At 42.4% G+C, this 20,637-nt stretch overlaps 1 protein-coding gene across 2 annotated transcripts in view; it reads left to right on the forward strand.

Moving 5' to 3' along the window:
• The first annotated feature begins 3,802 nt into the window (after window positions 1–3,802).
• The window catches only part of RTN3 (reticulon 3), a 62,198-nt gene continuing 45,363 nt past the window's right edge, over window positions 3,803–20,637 (forward strand). Inside the window, exons 1-2 of one of the 2 annotated variants that reach the window (XM_060019096.1) lie at window positions 3,837–4,131; window positions 19,300–19,350. In XM_060019096.1, the coding sequence (XP_059875079.1) occupies window positions 3,987–4,131; window positions 19,300–19,350 (196 nt within the window). In that variant the 5' untranslated portion in view covers window positions 3,837–3,986. Of the gene's footprint in view, window positions 4,132–19,299; window positions 19,351–20,637 lie in introns of both variants that reach the window. The other variant, XM_060019095.1, reaches the window with a different exon arrangement.

Below are 20,637 nucleotides of genomic sequence, written 5' to 3' on the forward strand. Positions count from 1 at the left end.
AAATGATTTGAATACTCAAGTCACAGGGTTGTAGGTTAAATGAGATGTAAGTGTTTGGCAATTATGACTGATGCATAATTAGTGCTCAAAAATTGGTAATCATTATATTCATTCTGGAAAAGCAAAACAAAGTCATAAACATTTGAGATGCTGAATTATGTTACAAAGCACAAAAATAGAAAAATTGTTTTCTGCGATAATATCCACTGTGACTCAGGATCCACAGCTTTCCAAAAATAGGGTGTTTATTGCATGCCAGGCACAGTGCTAGGTAGTAATGCTGCAACAATGCATAAGACACATTCTTGTCCTCCAGAGACTCACAGCCTCCTGGGGTAAACAGCCAAGTAAACAGTTATCACTCACTGACTGTGCTGACAGCTCAGCCTCCTCTCCTACCACCTACTCGCAGGATCCACACTTAAGCAACAGTCTGGGCACTCAGAAAAGACAGGCTGGACTACTGGCGTCCCTGGTTGTCATTTAAATACCTTACTTTGCTCGTGTATAAAATGGTATATAGGGCTTCCCTGGTGGCACAATGGTTAAGAATCTGCCTGCCAATGCAGGGAACATGGGTTTGAACCCTGATCCGGGAAGATCCCACATGCCGCGAAACAACTAAGCCCGTGCACCACAACCACTGAGCCTGCGCTCTAGAGCCCATGAGCCACAACTACTGAGCCCGCGTGCCGCAACTACTGAAGCCCGCGCGCCTAGAGCCTGTGCTCTGCAACAAGAGAAGCCACCGCAGTGAGCAGCCTGCGCACCACAACCAAGAGGAGCTCCTGCTCTCCACAACGAGAGAAAGCCCGCGCGCAGCAACAAAGACCCAACGCAGCCAAAAATAAAAATTAAAAAAAATTTAAAAGTAAAAAAGAAGGATATAGATTTGCTACATTCACCTGTGCACTTGCCACAAAAAACTACTAACAGTAATTACCTATGTGAGTGTAGAGGGGGAGACCAGTGGGGGGAGGGGGGTTGGTGATAGAATAAAACTTGATAGTATATATACTTTTGAATATAAACACATATATGGCATGTGACTATATTAAATAATTTTTTTTCTCAAAGTCAAGAAGAAAAATAAACTGGGTAATAAGATGGCCTAGAAAATGATGTGGGAAATTAGCTTTGTAAATACCTGTCCCATAAGGATAGGACCAAGAAAGAAGATTTCCCAGCTCAGTGCCTCAGCAGTAAAAATTGCTCAGAACTCCTGAGAAATGACTGTACTCCAGTGAGCACTTTAACAATCCCACCTGAGCCCTTCCCTGCCTGAAAACTTATGCTGAATCCCCATTAGCCTTAAGATGAACCCTCAATTCTTTAAGGCTCTGTTACTGCTTCTCCACACTCTGGCCCCAACCCATCTCCCCATTTTATCTCCCTCTTGTCCTAATTCAAGCCCTTGGCTCTAGCCAACCTGGGCTAACCGTACCCAAAACATCTCACACTTCTAGGCCTCCAGCCACCACAGAAGGCTGTGTTGTGTTGTGTTGCAATAATGCAGCCTGTGGAGGGGAGGGGCAAGATGGGATCAAATCTAGGCCAAGTTCTGCTAGTCAAGCCAGCAGTGACATGCATCATGGGCTGGGCTGGGCTGGGAGCAAGGGGTGCTTTTTTGTGATTGGTCTGCCCAGAAGGAGGTGTTATTGTATACTTGCTCAAAAACAGCCCATGCATTTGCTTCACACCATTCTCCCTTGCCTTTAATGACCTCCTTACCACTCCAAACTCCTGAGTTAGCTTCTTCATAAAACCTCCCCAAGTCACTATAACTCCATAGTCATTCCCTATACTCTTAAATTCATACAATTCACTTGTCATCTAATCAGAGCATTATAATTTTGTGTTGTTTGGGGGTTGTTTTTGGTTGTTATTTAATTTGTATTTTTTAAACTTTATGTGAGTATGTTCTAAGCCCCAACTAGCTTGTAAGCTCAGGACAAACATATTTTTTGGATCCCTCCAAATTTCCCAGGATACCGTCATACACACAGCAAGTAACCAGTAAACATCTGTGGAACAAACCATGTATACAAATAACATCCCAAGCAAGAGTCAGTCTCAGGGAAATTTACTGGTACAGCAAATGAGAGCAGGAAGGAAAGGCAGCTTCAAGAATTGGATCTAGCATAAAGGCCTCTTATGTAAAAAATCTGAAGGGTTTGAAGAGACCACCAAGACCACATCAATGTCTTGATGTTTATCTTCTTTTCTCTCTTTCTAGATATGGAAACAGGATTCCTTTCCAGCCAGGGTCTGCAGATCCTAGCAATTGCTGTCAGAGTTAGGGACCAGCCTCATTCATTTCCTTATCCAGCACCTAATAATGTAAATTTTAAAAATTTATGCATTTATCAGAATGGGTAGATAACTGGCTTGCTTATCAGATTGGATTGCATTTCTCTTTGTCATCTAAGGGACAGGTTGCTGCAGTGTCATCTGATGCTGTTAAGTGCCAGAGTTAGATATTTGCCACAAAGTTATTTTGGGAAATATTCTCTGTGCCTTTTTTCAGAGTGTTTCAATGGCCAGGAGTTTTTTTCCTGTCTGGGCTTTACCTGACCTTAAAAACTGTCAAGGACAGATGTAGTCCACTGACTGTTCTAGAAGATTTCCTCTGGTCAGATCACTTTTCCTCTCTGTGGCTGCTTGGCTGGCTACCTCCCCCTTCAGGAGGTTGCATCTTTACAGGATCTGCTGATCCTGCAATTGCCCTTCTGGTCATCAATTGCTGCTTTAGCAATCACAAAGCCTACAGTCTTCATCTTTATTACTTCCAGTCTACATTTCCGTTTTTAAAAGAATCAGGCACATTTCAAATCACTTGACCAGACGTAGGGAGAAGGCTTTGAATTTTGCAAGCCGACCAAAGAGAATCCAAAAAGTGAACAAAATCCAGTATAAGCTAGATATCTGGTTTCAAATACAGTTTTCACTAAGGACCTCTTTTAGGCTACGAATAAAATTCAATCACGTGTCTTTTGTGCCATATTCTCAATTTTTAGTACCTCATTTTACCATCCCCCATAACCACAGCCAGGATGTTATCTCCTGGCTCTTCCTTTTTCATTAGCTCAGCGTTTTTTTCATTCAGAATGTGTCCTCTCTATTTAGAGGAAAGGACAACCTTGAGACCCAAGGTGGATACCTCTTTCGGAGCAGTAACGAGATAAGAACATGAAGCAGGTTCTGCGGCTGCATTGCAGTGTGATTGGAATAAGTAATAGTTTTTCACTCTGTACAGCATCTTTCTCCACCTACCAAATGGGAGATCGTGCCATCTCTGCCTCATGGTGATGAGATATTACGACACATCCAGAAAAATTCATAAAGCACCTTGCAGAGCGGGCCTGCAGAAAACTGTGGTTTTCACCATTGGAGTTAAGAGCGGGAACGCATCAGACAAAAGACATCGGCCCTGGAATCTGTGGGAAAGATATTCTCCACTAACGGAAGCAAAAAGAAACTCCTATCGTTAAGACACATAATTAGCCTACGCTAAAACATTCACAAAACGAGCCGTGAAGCAACAGTAAGCCGCAGGCCCCCCTCCCACTTCGGCCGCAGTGGTGGGCGGGGCTTGATGCTTGGCCACGCCCCTTGCGCCTGGTCCCCGCGGGGCACGGCCCACCCCAGCCACTGGCCCTGGCGCTGGGCGAAGCCAGTTTTGCCCCTCCTTCCCTGTTAGAGCGCGGAGGGACAGTTCTTGCGCCTGCGCCCTGCGTCACTGGGCGCCTCAACTTGACCGCCCCCCGCCCGCGCCACCAGCCTGAGGGCCCTTTGTGCGCCTGCGCGCTCGCGCTTCCGCCCTCTCGCGGCGCTCGGCTAAGGCAGTCTGTCTGTCGGACTCTGTCCTCGGAGCAAGGAGAGGCGAGGCGACTTCGGAGAGCCAGCCGCCCTATTATTTTCTTTTCCCTCCCTCTCTCCCGTCCCACATCGCTATTCACCCCTCTCCCGCCTTTGCTTGCGCAGCCATGGCGGAGCCGTCGGCGGCCACTCAGTCCCCATCCGTCTCCTCGTCATCCTCCGTGGCCGAGTCCTCTGCGCCCGGTGGCGGCGGCGGGAGCCCGGGAGCCTGCCCCGCCCTGGGGACGAAGAGCTGCGGCTCCTCCTGTGCTGGTGAGGCGCGCCGGGGGACCCCGACCTCGGGAGGGGGGTGCCTTCGGGGTCAGGGACTGCAAGTCACTCTTGCGTACTGGAGGCTTCAGCCCCCGGGAAGGAGCGTCTGGAAAATGGGGTAAGGGGGAGGGGAGCGTCAGGTCTTGCAGGCGGTGAGGGAATAACGGGGTGTGAGGAAAACAGGTTGGGGGAGGGGAGATACTCTGGAGAGTGGGCGTTAACGCCGAGACTGGGCAGGTGGGAAAAGACACGGGTTCGGGGGGAGCCGTCCTCTGAACCAGGGTGATTTAGTGGAGGATTAGAGAGATTGAGCGGATTGGGGCAGGTTGGTGGTAGGAGAAATGACTCCTTACGATTTTGAGGGGATGGTGGTGAAAGGGTTGGGTTGCATTGCAGGTTTTGCAAACAGGTGTTGACATAATCAGCCATTCGTAGTCTTCCAAAAATCATGGGTTTTTTTGGTTGCCCGTGGGAAAGATGAGGAAGTTTAATGGAAACACTGAGGCCGTTTTCTATACTGTTTTCATCTGCTGTTAATTTTTTGTGGCCAGACACCGAATGCCCGATTTTTCTGAGGCTCCGAGGTAGAAGGAGGCGTGATGAGAATAGCTCAGGGAAGATTTGGGAGGGAGCTGCTGATGGTCCAAGATGGATCCGTGGCTGCATCTGCAACACAGCCTGCTCTTCACTGGCGCGGCGTGGGGGTGGGGACACGAGGGTAGCTGCTTATATTCTAGAGGATAATAGGTAGAGTCATGCCAAGCCATCAACATATTTTAATTTCATGCTTTTTGTCGGCTATTATTGATCGAAGTATAACAAAAGGGGGTGTTTCCCGCAGACAGGGGGGAGGGGGAGAAAAGTCAGACAAAGCAGGGGCTGGTTGAACCCCCTTCTCCTCCCATCTCTGTGAAAGACTAGGAGGGAAGCTGCAGGCCGCTTTCAGTTTCCATTGTATAACGCGTCTGCCTGGTGGTGGGAGCTGGCTGGCAAGCTCCCCTCGTGCAGAGATCTGCAGTGCAGATGCCTTCTTGAGGGGGGAAAAAAAAAGCACCATGAGCAGGTGGTGATTCTTAAAGGAACTCAGTCTTCCAAGAAAAAAAAAAAAAGCATTTTGTCAAAAGAAGGGCCATAAGCTTGGCAGAGTACAGATAATTTTGCTGTTTATTTAGTTACCTTAAAGGATTTTGAGACGTTTTAAAATGCTTCAACGTCTCCTTTGCCAGAATCTTGGGTTGATTGTTCTAAAGAACAAAACTGATCTTAGCCCTAAATATATTCTCTACGTGTTTTTCGAACAGTGGATTTCCACGTAAGAGCTTTGGTACTCATTTGGATTTTCCAGTGTGGTTATGGCCATTTCAGTAGAAACAGTATCAGAGGAAGCTTCTGCAAGGCCAAGATTACATGTCCAGATAAATGAACGAAGCAAGCAAATTTAGAACCCTTGTCCCCTTTAAACTACCACTGCTTCTCCAAATTTTTGTGTTCTGGGCAAAGGTCCAGATGAACAGCAGCTTCCTTATATATTTAGCAACTTGGTGTTTTGGCTCTAATCACTTGTCATTGGTTACTGTTTGGTTTTTGGCCCTTTTGTGCATACCTTTTGATTTCTCTTGGTTTTAAATTTTTGATACAGTTGAAAAATAAATTAGATACTCTCTCCACCTTAAAGTCTTACCCATTGCAAATATGTATTAATATTGTGTAAAAATCATTAATACAGTTTTAGTGGGTTCAGTGCAAGATCCTCATTTGTCAGGTCAGTACTGGAAAAGTTTAGCTTAAGACAGTGCAGTATATAGTCATCATTTCGTTGCAGAAGCTCTTCCTCCTTACAGAATGCTTTCTCCATCTCTGAGGAAATGTCTCAAGCTTTTGCACCATGAAAATAAGATGAAGTCTGTTATTCCAAAATTTGACTCATTTAAAATGGATTCTTGGGCTTCCCTGGTGGCGCAGTAATTGAGAGTCCGCCTGCCGATGCAGGGGACACGGGTTCGTGCCCCGGTCCGGGAAGATCCCATATGCCGCAGAGCGGCTGGGCCCGTGAGCCATGGTCGCTGAGCCTGTGCGTCCGGAGCCTGTGCTCCGCAACGGGAGAGGCCACAACAGTGAGATGCCCGCGTACCGCAAAAAAAAAAAAAAAAAAAGGATTCTTAAAAAATTTACCTTGTTTTAAAAATCTGTAAGTGTTGATGTCAACCTTTAGCTTCACTTTCATTCACCAAGCTCCTCTTGGTTTTAGAGACTTTCAAAAAATAAAAAAAAGAAGAGGAAGTGGTCACTTGGTGCCTGCAGGAGACAATTGTGTCTTGACTGACCTGTCCAAATTTTAGAAATTTAGTTCCTACCTAAAGGTGATCAGCAATAGCACTCTCTCTTCCAGTGCATCGGGTGTTAGTGCAGCTGGCAGTGATGTACGCTTGGAGAAGGTCGGGGCCAGGATTGGCTTCCCAGATTTCTGCCTTTGAAGGAAAGTGAGGATTTCAAAGGCAGAAATTTGAGGTTGAGGTAGAAAATACGGAAATAATGAGTGCTCTTTTCAGGATGAGGGTTGCCTTATTAGACATCAAGTATAGATACCTGTCTATTGTCTGATGTTTAAAAGTGCTTTAATAGCTTGTTGTCTATAGCCTTTGAAATTCTATAACTTGCTAGGGACTATTCTTTATTACTGCTCTGAAAATCATGGTGCCAAAATAAAGCTACATTTCTTGTGTCTGTTTGTGGAAGTTAGCTTAAAGCAAAAACAGCTTGGACAACTAAAAAATATTTTAATGCTTTAAATACTTCTTTTTCACTCATGAAACTAAGTTGTTCTGTGTACTTTTTAAGGCATCATTTTTACGCTTTGTTCTAACACGTCAATCAATCATATGATTATGTAACTTGTATTTTCAGTCTTAACTCTTAAGTAAAAAAGAACTCTGACCACCCGTTCAACGCTGACAGCTGTATTGTATTCATGTCCCATTAGCAGTGACAGTATAACATGGTGATAAACACACAGACTTGAGCCCCAGAGACACCTAGATTTCAATCCTGTCTCTCTCATTAATTGTATGACCTTGTGTACATCCTAAGCCTCAGGAACGTGACCTAGACAAATTTGCTTTGCTGCCCTTAGATCCTAACTTTGATTGAATAACGATACCTAGTACTTGATACATCTATTTACAGGTTTGAAACACATAGATACAAAAAACAGTTGAATTACAAGTGAGAAATCATTTAATCTTCCTCCCAGTACAGGATGCTCTATCTTTTTCTGCTTTCTAAAAGCGAGTCAGTTGTTTCAGCTTTTGACCCCTCATATTAATAAGAGCTGCCACTCCTTTCACTCACCTGATCTGTTAAAGAAGTTGAGGGGGAGCCAGGATGGTTCATAGATCGCTTGGCATCAGTATGCTTAAATACTTTCTGCAGCATTCTGACCATAAGTATAGTCATGATACATTGTGAAACTCCTATCAGTGGAGGCAAGAGTACAGGAGACAGCAAGAATGAATGGTCATGTCAATATGGTTCACAAATGCCTGTTGACTAAGGTGGTTTTTATTCCCCAGGAATAGAAGATTTCTTTTAATGCTGTTTTCTTTTAGAGTCCATTCACAAATAGTTTAACGACTATGATCAAACAAACCAGTCTGCATATATTTAACACACCTTCCCTAAATTGAAATCTCTTGGGAATTGTTTATGTAGTAGCTGGTAAGAGCATCAGTGTTTTTATTTTTATTATTTTAGTGATGGTCTGAAAACAAAATAAAACTCATACTATTGCTTTTATTGTATTCTGTGGTGAGGAAATTATATACTGGTCCTGATATAGGAGGCACCTGTTTAATCCTGTGCAGGTTACAAACGTTTGTAAACAAAGCTTGGTAGTGAAGGAATTGGTGCTGTGCCTTTGAAGGGCCAGGGGAAAGTTAAGGTTTCCAGTTTTGTGTGAGCCAAGAGGTTGTTTGTTCTTTAGAAGGGCGCTTCTCTTTAGACTAGCCATAAACCTAGAATTTACCACTTTTGTAATTCTGAGCAGAATTAACAAAAGCTCCAAATAAATGGTTAGCTATGCATATTTGTTGCGTGTACCTAGCTTATAGTTTGTGTTCAACTTTATTGTTAATGATTAATTTATAACTGCCTCCTAAACTGTACAGACTTGTGAAAAATATATAAATTTCATAATAAAACGTTTAAAATAAAAGCTACCAAGTGGGTATTATGTTCGTATCAGGAGTTGTGCAGGAGACTGACAGCTTTTATTCTGTTTATTCATAACAACTATTCTAGAAATAATTTGGATCATCGGGTATGTTATAGGTGTTTTGAAAAAGTACGTATGCTACATAAGTTTAGCTGTAATCAGTATTGCTTGCGATTACATCATTGAAGTCTTTTACTGCATATCTGACTAGTAACATCTGTTATTAAGAGTATGACATGTTACTCTGTAATACTGCAATTTCAGAGAGAATCTGTTTATTTATTTATTTATTTTTTTGACGAGGTCGGGGGAGGCTGCACTGCATGGCTTGTGGGATCTTAGTTCCCCGACAAGGGACTGAACCCGGGCCACGGCAGTGAAAGCGCCGAGTCCTAACCACTGGACCGCCAGGGAATTCCCAGAGAGAATCCCTTTAAATACTGTATAGGATTTGCATTTCTGTTTTACGTTTTGGGGTGGTGGTGGTAATTGTTACCAATTAGCCTCCTCTTGTGATGGTCTCTTTAAATTTCAAAGAAATGTTCGTATCTGTTTTTTCCAATCTACGTATCTGTTTTTTCCAATCTACTGGTTGAGTTTTGCCTGTAAGCACATCATCATAACCTAGTGGGGAGGCGGGTTGGGGGGGTGGCAGAAGGAGCTGTTTGACTTGTTCCTCACTGGCAGTTTGCCCTTGAGGGTCTATTGAAGGGTATTCTGAAAAACATTTTTAGCAAAACTAATACAGAGCCACCTGAAGGCATTTCAGCAGTGAGCATTGTCTTCTTTTTACATAAAGGTGGAAATATTTGATTTTTTATATCTTATCTTTGTGTATTGCTTTATGGTTTGATTTGTGCCCATACATTAACTTAATTCAACAAATGTTTGAGCATACATTAAAGCTCTTTGTTAGGTGCTGTGCGTACAACATCTCTCTAAGAGGCTGTATTCAATAGGAGAAAGACTTATATTTTTTATCTGTGAGGTGGGTAGTGAAATAAATCTCACTTTACAGATGAGGAATCAGAAATTAAGTGATATGCCCAAAGGTTTGTGTCCGTGAAGTTGAAGATAGGATAAAACAGGGATAGAGGACCAACTCAGTTCTTTCAAATATGTACACTGCCTCTCTTTGAAATTTGAAACAACATGCGATAAAAACGGTTCAGTCACTCTCTTGAATTCAGTTATTGGTTTACTGAGTCCAGTTAACTTAGAAACCGTCACTTCTGGTCCCATGGTTCCTAAGCCGGGTGCCTTTTTGCTCCACCGTTCTACAGAAACATCTCTTGTCAAGTTCACCAGTTATTTTCCACATTGTTAAATCCAGTGGTTACTTCTCTTCCTCATTTTATTTTATTTTATTTTATTTTTTCTAAATTTATTTATTTATTTTTGGCTGCGTTGGATCTTCTTTGCTGTGTGCGGGCTTTCTCTAGCTGTGGTGAGCAGGGGCTACTCTTCGTTGCGGTGTGCGGGCTCCGCATTGCAGTGGGTTCTCTCATGCGGAGCTCTAGGCACTAGGCACGTGGGCTTCAGTAGTTGTGGCACACGGGCTCAGTAGTTGTGGCTCGCAGGCTTTAGAGCACAGGCTCAGTAGTTGTGGCGCAAGGACTTAGTTGCTCCGCGGCATGTGGGATCTTCCCGGACCAGGGCTCGAACCCGTGTCCCCTGCATTGGCAGGCGGATTCTTAACCACTGCACCACCAGGGAAGCCCTCTTCCTCATTTTAAATGCCCTTGATTCCTCCCTTTCCTTCATACAACAGTTAGCAAATCCTGTTGATTCTACCTTCAGAATATATTCAGTGACTACTAGTTTTCTCAAGTTCCATTGCTACTACCCTGGTCCAGGCTGTTATCATAGCTCTCCTGGATCACTGCAGTTGCCTCCTAAGTGGTCTCCAGACTTTCTCCCTTGGCTCTCTTCAGTCTTTTCTCTGCACAGCAGCTGGTGTAAGCCTGCGAAAAATGTAAGTCAGATTATTTCACTCATTGGCAAATGCTCCAGTAGCTTCTGATCCCACTCAGATTAAATGCTGAAGTCCTTCGAAGGCTTATGAAGCCCTATAATATCTGGTCCCAGCCTCCGCCTTGCTCACCCAGCTTTAGCCACACTGATCTTGCTGTTCTTCACACCAGGAGTAGCTCTCTACCGCAGTCTTATTTGCTGTTCACTGTACCTAGAATGCTCTTCCCTCATACATTCTCGCAGCTCTTCACTCTCTCACCTCCTTTAGGTCTTTTCCTGACCACCTGATCTAACTTGCACAAGAGAAAAAACACCTTATAGGCCTTTCCTGCTTTATTTTTCTCACCACTTGTCATAATCTATCTTACAGTATTTGACTTATTTATTTTGTATATTTTCTGTCTGCCACGGTAGAATATAAGTTCCATCAGAGTGGAGATTTTTGCTGCTTTATTCACTGCTCTATCTCTAATGCCTGAACAGAACCTGGCACAAAGCAGACCCTCAGATGTTTTTGAAAGAGAGCAGAGACCTTATTGTTTTTGTCCAGCAACTAAAACTAATCCTGGGCTCATAATAGATGTTCAATAAATTTATGGAATGGCTAGATAGTTGGAGAAACCCTATTCCCAGAAAAATATGCATATAAATGAAGTATTGCGTGAACTTTCACAGATTCATGAACTACTATGAAATCTACTCATAAACCTCAGGTAAAGAAAATTTAGTTTTTAAAAGTCAAATTATAAGCATTGGAAAAACTTACACATATGGAAATTGATATATTCATTTAGGTGCTGAGGAGAGAATTTTCATGTAAGCGCATAAAACTATATCCAAATATATCGTACGTTACTGTCCTTACTTCTGGACTTTAGGTATTAAGTCCACTAATGGCTTTAATCCATAAAATTATAACCACTTGAATGCCACATTTTGTGTATTAGAAAGAGACTCACTTCCAATAAGGACTCAATGGTAGGCTAGTCTGATGTGTCAGAATTTTAAAATACGTTAGAATAAGTTTGATTTCCATCTTACTCCTAACAGAATCTGAGATTTTGATCTGATACGTTTCAAACATTATTTGGAGAAGGGTAAGATATTCCTAACAACAGTAAATGTAGCACTACTTTAGAAGTTGGGTTATTAAAATATTTGTAACCAATTTACTGTTTATACAGTCCAATTTGTTTCTTTCTGTCAGGCTTTCTAATGTTTCTTGTGCGACAAGAGTTCTGCTTATTTTTCCTCTTAGATTGCATATGCATTTACTCCACAAACGTACAAAGAAAGCTTTCCAACTCTTTTTAGTGTTGTAACAGAGTGAGCATCTTGACTTATACCAGAGGGAACTACATTGCTACATTAGTAGGACTAATATCCAGTAGGTACTCAAAGTCTGTTTTTGAAATAACAATTTAAACTTTTACTATTTAGTTTTCACCAAACATTCATTAAGGCTCTATAACGTTCAGGCCTCCATATTCTGTGCCTTCTACTATATGCTGACCATCATATTCTGTGCCTTATGAAAGATACAGGGACATGTAAGGTGGCCCTTAGCCGTAAGGTGCTTCCAGTCAGGTTGGAATTTATTTCCAATAGCAAATAAATTGAATTTATTTAACTAGATATTAGATCTTATCTAGGTTTATTGGTTCCAGAGGACCAAAACATTACTAATTGGTCTATTTGCCGTAGTTATATTAGCTCTAGTAAATTAAAAATTAGCCTGCCAGTTTATGTAGATTCTCCCCATGCCTTAAGTTTGGAACGTGCTTAGTAACTTGCTTCCAAAGGGCACAGTGTAGAAGGGTGGGGAGAAGTACTACCATGGAGAAACTTGGCAAACTCTACCTCAGCCAGGGGATCAAGGTTAATATCATCAGTGGTAAGTCACATTGATAGTATGAACCGTTGATATGGTATGACAAGGATGGCCCTTCATCTCAGTGGAGGATTACCTCCCTAAAACTCATAACTCCAGTCTAACCATGAGAAAAACATCAGACAAATCCAAATTGAGGGGCATTCTGTAAAATATCTGAGCAGCACTGCTCAAAATTGTCCAGATCATCAAAAGTAAGGAAAGTCTGAGAAATTGTCGTAGCCCACAGGAGGCTCCAGAGACATGATGACAAAACGTGACGTGGTATCCTGGATGGGATCTTAGAACATGAAGGGGGCATTAGGGAAAAATTAATGAAATCACAACGAAGTGTGGGCTTTACTTATTAGTAGTGTATCAACATTAGTTCATTAACTCTGACAAATGTACCACAATACTAATGTAACATGTTAATGGCGGAAACAGTGCTGGATATAAAGCAACACTCTGCAATCTTTTTGCCTTTTCTGTAAATCTAAAATTATTCTAAAATAATTTTTTTTCAAAAAGAGAGAGAGAGAAAGACTTAATCATGAAATAGAAATTATTTTGGAAGAGGCAGGCAGGTCCGAGTAATGCAGTGGAGGTCCTAGCCAGCACAAAAAGGTAAGAAAAAGAAAAAAATGGCATTAAGTTTTGGGAGAAAAATCAGTCTGCCTATTCCTGGAGCTCTGATGGGGGAGAGGGCAGTAATTGGCTCCGTTTAGCAGTTTTTACTGAGATCATGAGTTGACATCAAGAATTGTGGTCATGAGAAAGAGTGGAAAGATTGACATTTTTTTGTGGCCCAGCTATAAAGCAAAAAGGAAAACTAAATGATAAAAATCATTTGTTTTGATATTAGAGAGAATTTTAAAATTTTACTTATTTATTTATTTAGCTGCACCGGGTCTTAGTTGGCGGCACATGGGATCTTTAAGTTGCAGCCTGTGGGATCTTTAGTTGCAGCACGCGAACTCTTAGTTGCGGCACGCGAACTCTTAGTTGCGGTATGTGGGATCTAGTTCCCTGAACAGGGATCAAACCCGGGCCTGCTGCATTGGGAGAGCGGAGTCTTAGCCACTGGACCACCAGGGAAGTCCCTAGAGAGAATATTAATATTAGAGAGAAAAGATGTTTAAAAGAACTGATGAATTTCTCATTTTCATTATATTAGTTTTAGATAAAATTTCAAATACTTTATTTTTCCTTATGTATTAGAAAATGCTTTAATAATCTATAGAAACTAACACAAAGGAAAAAGCTTTGGCGTTAAATTGTAGAAGTCATTCTACAAAGTTGTTCTTAGAGTAACTTACTTCTCTAAAAAATAGTCTGTATTCTGCTGGTGTTGAAGGACAGATATCACCAAAATAAACAATTCACTGAAGCTGTTTTTACTGCAGTTTAGAAAATTCAAACAGTCAGATTTATTTAGTATATTTTCCCCAGGTGATCTGACTGGTAGAGTGAGAGAGAAGAAGCACAGGCTTTCAGGAAAAGTTCAAGTTTAAATCTTGATTCTGACACTTACAAGCTTCAGTTTTTGTAAGGATTTGATTTATAATGTATATAAATACTTAATTCAGTGTCTATCACAGATACCTGGGACTCAGTAAGTGAAATGAAGCTGTTTTCAAAGAGAGTATAATTTTTTTTTTTTAGTTTTAGTTTTGACAGTTTGTTGCAGCTTAAAGTATTATCAATATTGAAAATCCAGTGGTGTGAAGACTAATAAGATTATTCACTAAATGGTTTTATTGAAAGACTTGCTAGAGATCCCATTTTAGGTGTCCTTTTTCTCCCTTTAAGTAACTACCCCATTCCATGTAGGTGGGGAGCATAGGTATGTGTTAGGAAGTATAAGAAAAATGTGTGTTCATAATAGAAAATTTAGGAAACAAAAACGTAAAGAAAATTAAACATCCGTGGGTACTATATCCTTTCATTTTGTAACAATAATTTTTTTTCTTTTTTTCTTTTTTTTTTGCCGTACGCGGGCCTCTCACTGCTGCGGCCCCTCCCGCTGCGGAGCACAGGCTCCGGACGCGCAGGCTCAGCGGCCATGGCTCACGGGCCCAGCCGCTCCGCGGCATGTGGGATCTTCCCAGACTGGGGCATGAACCCGTGTCCCATGCATCGGCAGGCGGACTCTCAACCACTGCGCCACCAGGGAAGCCCTACAATACAGTTTTTAATGAATAGTATCCCATCGTATGGATATACCAAAACCTGTTTAACCAGTCCCTAATAGATTTTTATTAAATTTCCTTAATATTTGTGATGAACAATCTTATAACTTCATATTTGCACAGATTTATGGGACTTCCCTTGTGGTCCAGTGGTTAAGAATTTGCCTTCCAATGCAGGGGATGCAGGTTCGAACCCTGGTTGGGGAACTAAGATCCCACGTGCCGTGGGGCAACTAAGCCCACACCCATGCGCCACAATGGAAGAGCCTGCCTGCCGCAACTAAGACCCGACACAGCCAAATAAATAAATAAAACATATATGCACGGATTTATTATTTTATATATAAATAAATCTAATTATTTATTGGAATTAGAGTTCATCAGGTCCACTCGTACTTTTTTATCCCTTACCTTCCAGCAACTTCCTGGACTTTGTTCCTGCAAATATTGCTGCTTTTTCATGTTCAGTCTTTTTCCTTCTACTTGCTCCTTTCTCTATATAAATACGCTTGTCATTTCCATTCCTAAAACTCTTTCCCTTGACTCTGCCTCTCCCTCTAGCTGCTGCCCAGTTTTTAGTCCTTCCCTTTATCATCATACTTCACACACTTTAAACTTCCATTCAGTCTTCAGTGCCTGGCCCGCTCCCCACCCCTCTAACTATAGAGTCATCAATGCTAAATTACTTGATTACTTAATTTCAGTGACCCATCTGAAAGTCTTAACCACTCATCGGCTTTTTTTTTTAATATATTCATTTGTTTATTTGTTTTTATTTTTGGCTGTGTTGGGTCTTCGTTGCTGTGCATGAGCTTTCTCTAGTTGCAGCAAGCGGGGGCTACTCTGTTGCGGTATGCGGGCTTCTCATTGTTGTGGCTTCTCTTGTTGCAGAGCACGGGCTCTAGAGCGCAGGCTCAGTGTTGTGGCACATGGGCTTAGTTGCTCTGCGGCATGTGGGGTCTTCCCGGACCAGGGCTTGAACCCATGTCCCCTGAATTGGGAGGTGGATTCTTAACCACTGTGCCACCAGGGAAGCCCCACTCATTGGCTTTTGACTCTGTTAATCGTTCCCTAAAGCTTTCTCCAAGTGACACCATTTTCTCCCACATTGACTCCTTTCTGTCTCCTTCACTGATAGTTCTTTCTTGCTCCTCTTTAAATATTGGTAGTGTATCTCAAGCTTCCATTGTTAACAGCTCTCTGATTCTCCCTGGACAAATTCATTCACTCCAGTGGTGTCAGTTCTCACCCAGATGTTAACTCCCAGATGTTTATCTATAACCCTTACCTGTCTCCTGAGCTTATTCATATTGGCAAACAGTTTCCTCTTTGATATGCCTTAGACAACTTATTTTTTAGTGGAAATTAATATAAAGAATTCCTTCTCCTCTGTTTCATTCCCCAACCAAGTGGCATTTCATGTAGTCCTTCAGTCCTTTGATTTTTGCTTCTCCAGTCTCCAACATCCAGTGACCAAGTCCAGGCCATTCTGTTCTGTCATATCTATCCCCTTTTTCCCATCCTCACTGCCTTAGTTAAGCCCTCATGTCTTGCCAAGATTATGTAGTAGCTTTTCATTTAAGTCCATACTCTACCCCGCTGCCAGAGTTCTCTTTAAAATACATGTGGCATTGTGAATCCCTTACCTTCAGTGATGCCTCATTATATATAATATCCAAATTTCATTACATGACATTTAAAGCCATTTGGAATCTGATCAGTTGTTCCTTCTCCCCAGAATGCCTTCCCCTGTCTTGTTCACCTGACGAACATCTCTTCTGCCTCTGCTGCGTTCCCACAATGCATACGGTTTTGCTGGTTTGTCTTTTTCAGTTGCTTGTGCACAACCATCATCTCTGTGCTAAGACAGTGCCTAGACCTAGCTACTTGAAGATAATGTTTGATTTAATTAATAGTATTTGAGCATTAAGGTTGCCTTTTTGGGGGTTCAGTTGCCCGTAGCATAAATATGGCATATGAGTACAACATGGTTGTGTAAGTTAGAAGACCTCATGCAATATTGTTGCAAACTACTACTGGTTATCTGTGTTCTGTATCAGAATAGATGCTATTGCATAAAACTTTGTATGTCGAAATTTTCCATTAGGAGAGGTGTCAGGTGGAGATGAAAAGTTCATAGGATCTTTTTTGTCATCAGGCTTATTTAGCATTTGGATTTTCAGATTTGTTCAGTTGGCAGAGATTTAATGTTGCAGATAATTGCATACAGAAGTGAACCCATCTGGGGGCCTTCCTGGTGGCGCAGTGATTAAGAATCCGCCTCCCAATGCAGGGGAGACGGGTTTGAGCCCTGGTCCGGGAAGATTCCCACATGCTGCGGAGCAACTAAGCCCCGTGCGCCACAACTACGGAGCCTGCGCCCTAGAGCCCATGTGCCACAACTACTGAAGCCCGAGCGCCTAGAGCCCGTGCTCTTCAACAAGAGAAGCCACTGCAGTGAGAAGCCAGTGCACCATAACAAAGAGTAGCTCCCTCTCGCTGCAACTAAAGAAAGCCCGTGCACAGCAACGAAGACCCAACGCAGCCATAAATAAATAAATAAATTTAAAAGAAAAGAAATGAACCCATCTGGAAACATTAAAGAAATAGAAATGCTTGCTTTAACAAGGAAAGGTGAATTGTTTTTCATTTGTAGGAGTAAATGTGATGCTTAATTTTAAGATAATTAAAAAGTAGTGAATTTTAAAATTCTGGTTTTGAGTTACTGACTTACTGCCTCTTGTCCACTAAATTCTGCCTTGGTGTTAACATGCTCCATTTCTGTTGACTAAATAGTTTGCTTTTTTGTTTTGTTTTGTTTTTGTTTGTTTTCTGCGGCACGCGGGCCTCTCACCGCTGCGGCCTCTCCTGCCGCGGAGCACAGGCTCCGGACTCACAGGCTCAGCGGCCACGGCTCACGGGCCCAGCCTCTCCGCGGCACGTGGGATCCCTCCGGACCGGGGCACGAACCCGCGTCCCCTGCATCGGCAGGCGGACCCCCAACCACTGTGCCACCAGGGAAGCCCAATAGTTTGCTTTTTTTAACTGAAGTATACTTGATGTTCAATATTATGTACATTACAGATGCACAGTGCAGTGATTCACAATTTTTACAGGTTATACTCCATTTATAGTTACTATAAAATATAGGCTATATTCCCTGTGTTGTATTTAGATTAGTACTTACAGATATAGTGATGGCCCAGTCCTTTAAAGCAATCTCCTCATTTTAAGTGTATTTCTAATATTTGTGAAAACATTTTTATAATTGCAAGAAAAAAGGCGTTAAGTAAAGATCAGTATATTTAGGGGCACTTTTGGAGGGTTTTGTTTTTCACATGCTGTTTTTATTAATTTTTTTCCATTTTACCAATGGCAATTTATATTCTGTTTGATTATTTTTAAGGCCAAAGGTTGTAGTGAAAAGCAAATCTCCCTCCTGCCCCAGACCTCAAAGTCCCTGTTTTTGCCAGTTAACAAATGGAGGCACACTGTATGCACTTAAGTACTTTGGTGTTTTTGTTTTTTTTTTTTGTGGTACGCAGGCCTCCCACTGTTGTGGCCTCTCCCATTGAGGAGCACAGGCTCCGGACGCGCAGGCTCAGCGGCCATGGCTCACGGGCCCAGCCTCTCCGCGGCACGTGGGATCCTCCCGGACCAGGGCACGAACCCGTGTCCCCTGCATCGGCAGGCGGACTCTCGACCACTGCGCCAGCAGGGGAGCCCCAGTACTTTGTGTTTTTTTTTTTTTTTTTTGCGGTACGCGGGCGTCTCACTGTTGTGGCCTCTTCCGTTGCGGAGCACAGGCTCCGGACGCGCAGGCTCAGCGGCCATGGCTCACGGGCCCAGCCGCTTCGTGGCATGTGGGATCTTCCTGGACCGGGACACGAACCCGCGTCCCCTGCATCGGCAGGCGGACTCTCAACCACTGTGCCACCAGGGAAGCCCAGTACTTTGGTTTTTAATTTAATGTATCAACATATATAGCTGTTCCTCATTCTTTTTCATAGCAGCAAGTATTCCATTATTTGGATGTAACTAAGTAGACGTCTATTGATGGTCATTTAGATTATTCCTAGTATTTATAACCAGTGCTCTATATCCTTGTATACATGTATTTGTACATATATGCAAGTATATCTGCCAAGTTAAAGAATATGTGCAGGAGGTGGTGGAGATAGTTTATGCATTTAAAATTTTGATATGTGTTGCCAAATTTAGAGAAATATAATTTTAGAGATGGAAGATTTCTCATGTTGGTCCTGTTTCCTGGTGGTGCAGTGGTTGAGAGTCCGCCTGCTGATGCAGGGGACAGGGGTTCGTGCCCCGGTCTGGGAAGATCCCACATGCCGCAGAGCGGCTGGGCCCGTGAGCCATGGCTGCTGAGCCTGCAGCATCTGGAGCCTGTGCTCCGCAACGGGAGAGGCCACAACAGTGAGAGGCCCGCGTACCGCAAAAAAAAAAAAAGTATTCAGGGTCAATTTTACATATTTGCCAACTATAATGTTTAGTACTCATATTCGTGACTGACTCCTCAAAATGAAGTTGAAAATGGTTACAAGCAAAATCAGTTAGCACTCAGATCCCTGTTTTTCCTTTCCCACATGAAGTTGCTGGCGAGCATTATCTTTCTTGAGGTTATACTTGTTTAAAAATGCTAGGGGTTCCTCTTTTCTTCCTTTGCAGGTGAGAAAGAATATTTGACCAAAAAATTGAATTGATTAACTTTTAGAAATGCATCTTGAAAATGAAATAAGGTTTTGCTGCCAGGTGAGTGAAAACAGTAATTGGAAATACAGATTTGGGTTTTCTCATCTTGCTTAAACCCAGTGAAATTAAGATGCTTGGCCAAAAAAAAAAAAAGGAAAGTTCAAATTCCTGTGTGAGGTTGTCAAATTCTCACGCTGTATATTTTCTTTCAGATTCCTTTGTTTCTTCCTCTCAGCCTGTATCTCTATTTTCGACCTCACAAGGCAAGTCTGTCATTTTTTGTGTGTGCATTAATAAAAGAAAAATGTTGAGAAAGAGGCTGTAACTGGGGATACGAGGCACAGGTTTTCTTTTGTCCCCAAATCCCCTAAAATAAAAACCAAATCCAAGCCAGTGCTTTCTATCTAGCAGTTTCTAATGGATTTCCCGTAAAGCTTAATAAAATAGAATGAGGCTAGGTGGACTCTTTAACATAGCATGAGCTTTAGGTGTAGTTTTGAGTATTTCTTAAAAATTAAAAACTTGCCCACAGAACTTGGAGTAGATAGAATTGTGGGTCAGAAAACACACCACCTCCAGAATGCATTTGACCTATAGATTTGCAGTTATGTAACTGGTTTGGATAGGTAGTAGATTTTGGAAAAACTTTTAAAGTGTGCTTCCACTGAACTAATAACAGTGTCCTAGCTAGAATACTTTAATGTGAACTTACCTGAGATTCGTCCCAAGAGGTAGGCCAATTCCAGATTGCCTAGGAACACTGAACATGTCGGTTGAATTTTTGCCAAGCAGGGCTTATTTTCCTAGAGATTAAGTTGTGGTGTTTTGGGGGGGGTGTTGTTTGTTTGTTTTTAATGTCAACCAGTGAGGAAGGCAATCAGAGTTGTTAACTATGTGTTTGTAGGGGAAGCACTGCCAGGAACCTGGAAGAGAGAGTGTGCTTCTTTGATTCGCACTAATAATAAAGTGCTGTTTCATTTGTGATGTTGTGCTCCTAGGTCAACGGAAAAGCATTATTTGAAAAAAGGTAATTAAACTCAGTAGATAGGTCTAAGAAGCCTTGTGCAAAGAGTTTATTGTCCTAGCTGGAATGCAAAGTCTGGGTGCCAGTTTGTTAGGAAGACTTTGACCTTATAGGAATAAAAACATAATGGGGGCTTCCCTGGTGGCGCAGTGGTTGAGAATCTGCCTGCCAATGCAGGGGACACGGGTTCGAGCCCTGGTCTGGGAGGATCCCACATGCTGCGGAGCAACTAGGCCCGTGAGCCACAACTACTGAGCCTGTGCGTCTGGAGCTTGTGCTCCACAGCAAGAGAGGCTGCGACAGCGAGAGGCCTGCGCACCGCGATGAAGAGTGGCCCCCACTCACTGCAACTAGAGAAAGCCCGTGCACAGTAACGAAGACCCAACACAGCCATAAATAAATAAATAAAATAAAATAAAACCATAATGGGACAAAATGAACATAGTAAATGTTTTTCAGAGTTTCTGCTTCTTAGGAAACATGATAGATAATTTGTTGCTTTTAATTCAGACTGATAACATTCAGA

Source organism: Delphinus delphis, chromosome 8 (genome assembly GCF_949987515.2).
Source record: "Delphinus delphis chromosome 8, mDelDel1.2, whole genome shotgun sequence".
NCBI classification, from domain to species: domain Eukaryota; kingdom Metazoa; phylum Chordata; class Mammalia; order Artiodactyla; family Delphinidae; genus Delphinus; species Delphinus delphis.